A 1,069-nucleotide genomic window follows, 5' to 3' on the forward strand; every position below is an offset into this window, starting at 1 on the left:
CACTGTTTACCAACACACCTATATTATCTAAATAATGAACATCTTCACTGTTTAACAACACACCTGAATTATCTAAATAATGAACATCTTCACCATTTACTAACCTGTATTATTGAAATAATGAACATCCTTATTATTTAGTAAACTTGTATCTTTGGCTAATATTTATATTTATAATGGGTTATCTTATATGTTTTGAAGTATCTGAAAGTTTTGTGTACTTACATGTTGTTGTTGTTTTCAGAAACCAGCAAACATTCTAGTAATGGGTGAAGGTCCTGAAAGAGGAAGAGTGAAAATTGGTATATTAATAGTTTTATAAGTTAGACTGATACATATTATTAGACTATAGAGGACTGTGTTTGTGAAAGAACTATGTATTATCTACTGTTGGACATACAAGGTTTTTTAGTGTAGGCATTATTATTTAATTTATTTTGTGAGTTAGTATTTAATGATTGTTTAGTTTTTCATAACAAGAAATTCATACATTGTGTTTGCAATTGCATTGTTGTCTAGGCTTTACTAATATTGTTGACGTCACATTACTCGATTCTTCAGTATTTTTCTCGTTACCTTAACTAAGTATTGTTAAATCAGTGCCTTTTGTGCACCTTATAGAAATTTCCGGGCCTCAGTGATCAACTGAGTTAAAACTGCTTTAACTAAAGTTAAAATCATAAATAATATTCAATGTTAAAATTGGTACACAATTAAAAACTTTTTATTTAGGCCTATCTATGGCCTTCAAAAAATTGGCGACTCTACATGTTTTGACTCCTGAAGATGACGTTGTTAAATCAGTGCCTTTCGCGCACCTTACAGAAATTTCCGGGCCTTAATGATAAACGTATATATATATGTATATATAGAGAGAGAGAGTCCAAATGAGCACAATTGAAGTGAAAGAAAAGTTCAATCAGAGAAAAGTTAGAAAACATGAAGTTAGCTGGTGTGTGAGTGATTTGCCATAGTGGGTGGTATTTTAAAGTGAGTTTCAGAGTTTAAATATAGATAAGGAGAATAATTTGTCTTATCAAAGGGTGTTCTAAAGTAATTGCCCTCAATA

At 30.5% G+C, this 1,069-nt stretch overlaps 1 protein-coding gene across 2 annotated transcripts in view; it reads left to right on the top strand.

Moving 5' to 3' along the window:
* Nucleotides 1-219: 219 nt before the first annotated feature.
* LOC106475120 (cyclin-dependent kinase 8-like) overlaps nt 220-1,069 on the top strand; it is a 31,106-nt gene continuing 30,256 nt past the window's right edge. For both annotated transcript variants that reach the window (XR_002608780.1, XM_013935818.2), the window contains exon 1: nt 220-302. Coding sequence is in view for 1 of the 2 variants with exons in the window: in XM_013935818.2 (XP_013791272.2) it covers nt 266-302 (37 nt within the window). In the remaining variant the exon portion in view is untranslated. The remainder of the gene's footprint in view (nt 303-1,069) is intronic.

Source organism: Limulus polyphemus, unplaced genomic scaffold, assembly GCF_000517525.1.
Source record: "Limulus polyphemus unplaced genomic scaffold, Limulus_polyphemus-2.1.2 Scaffold8112, whole genome shotgun sequence".
Classification (NCBI taxonomy): Eukaryota; Metazoa; Arthropoda; class Merostomata; order Xiphosura; family Limulidae; genus Limulus; species Limulus polyphemus.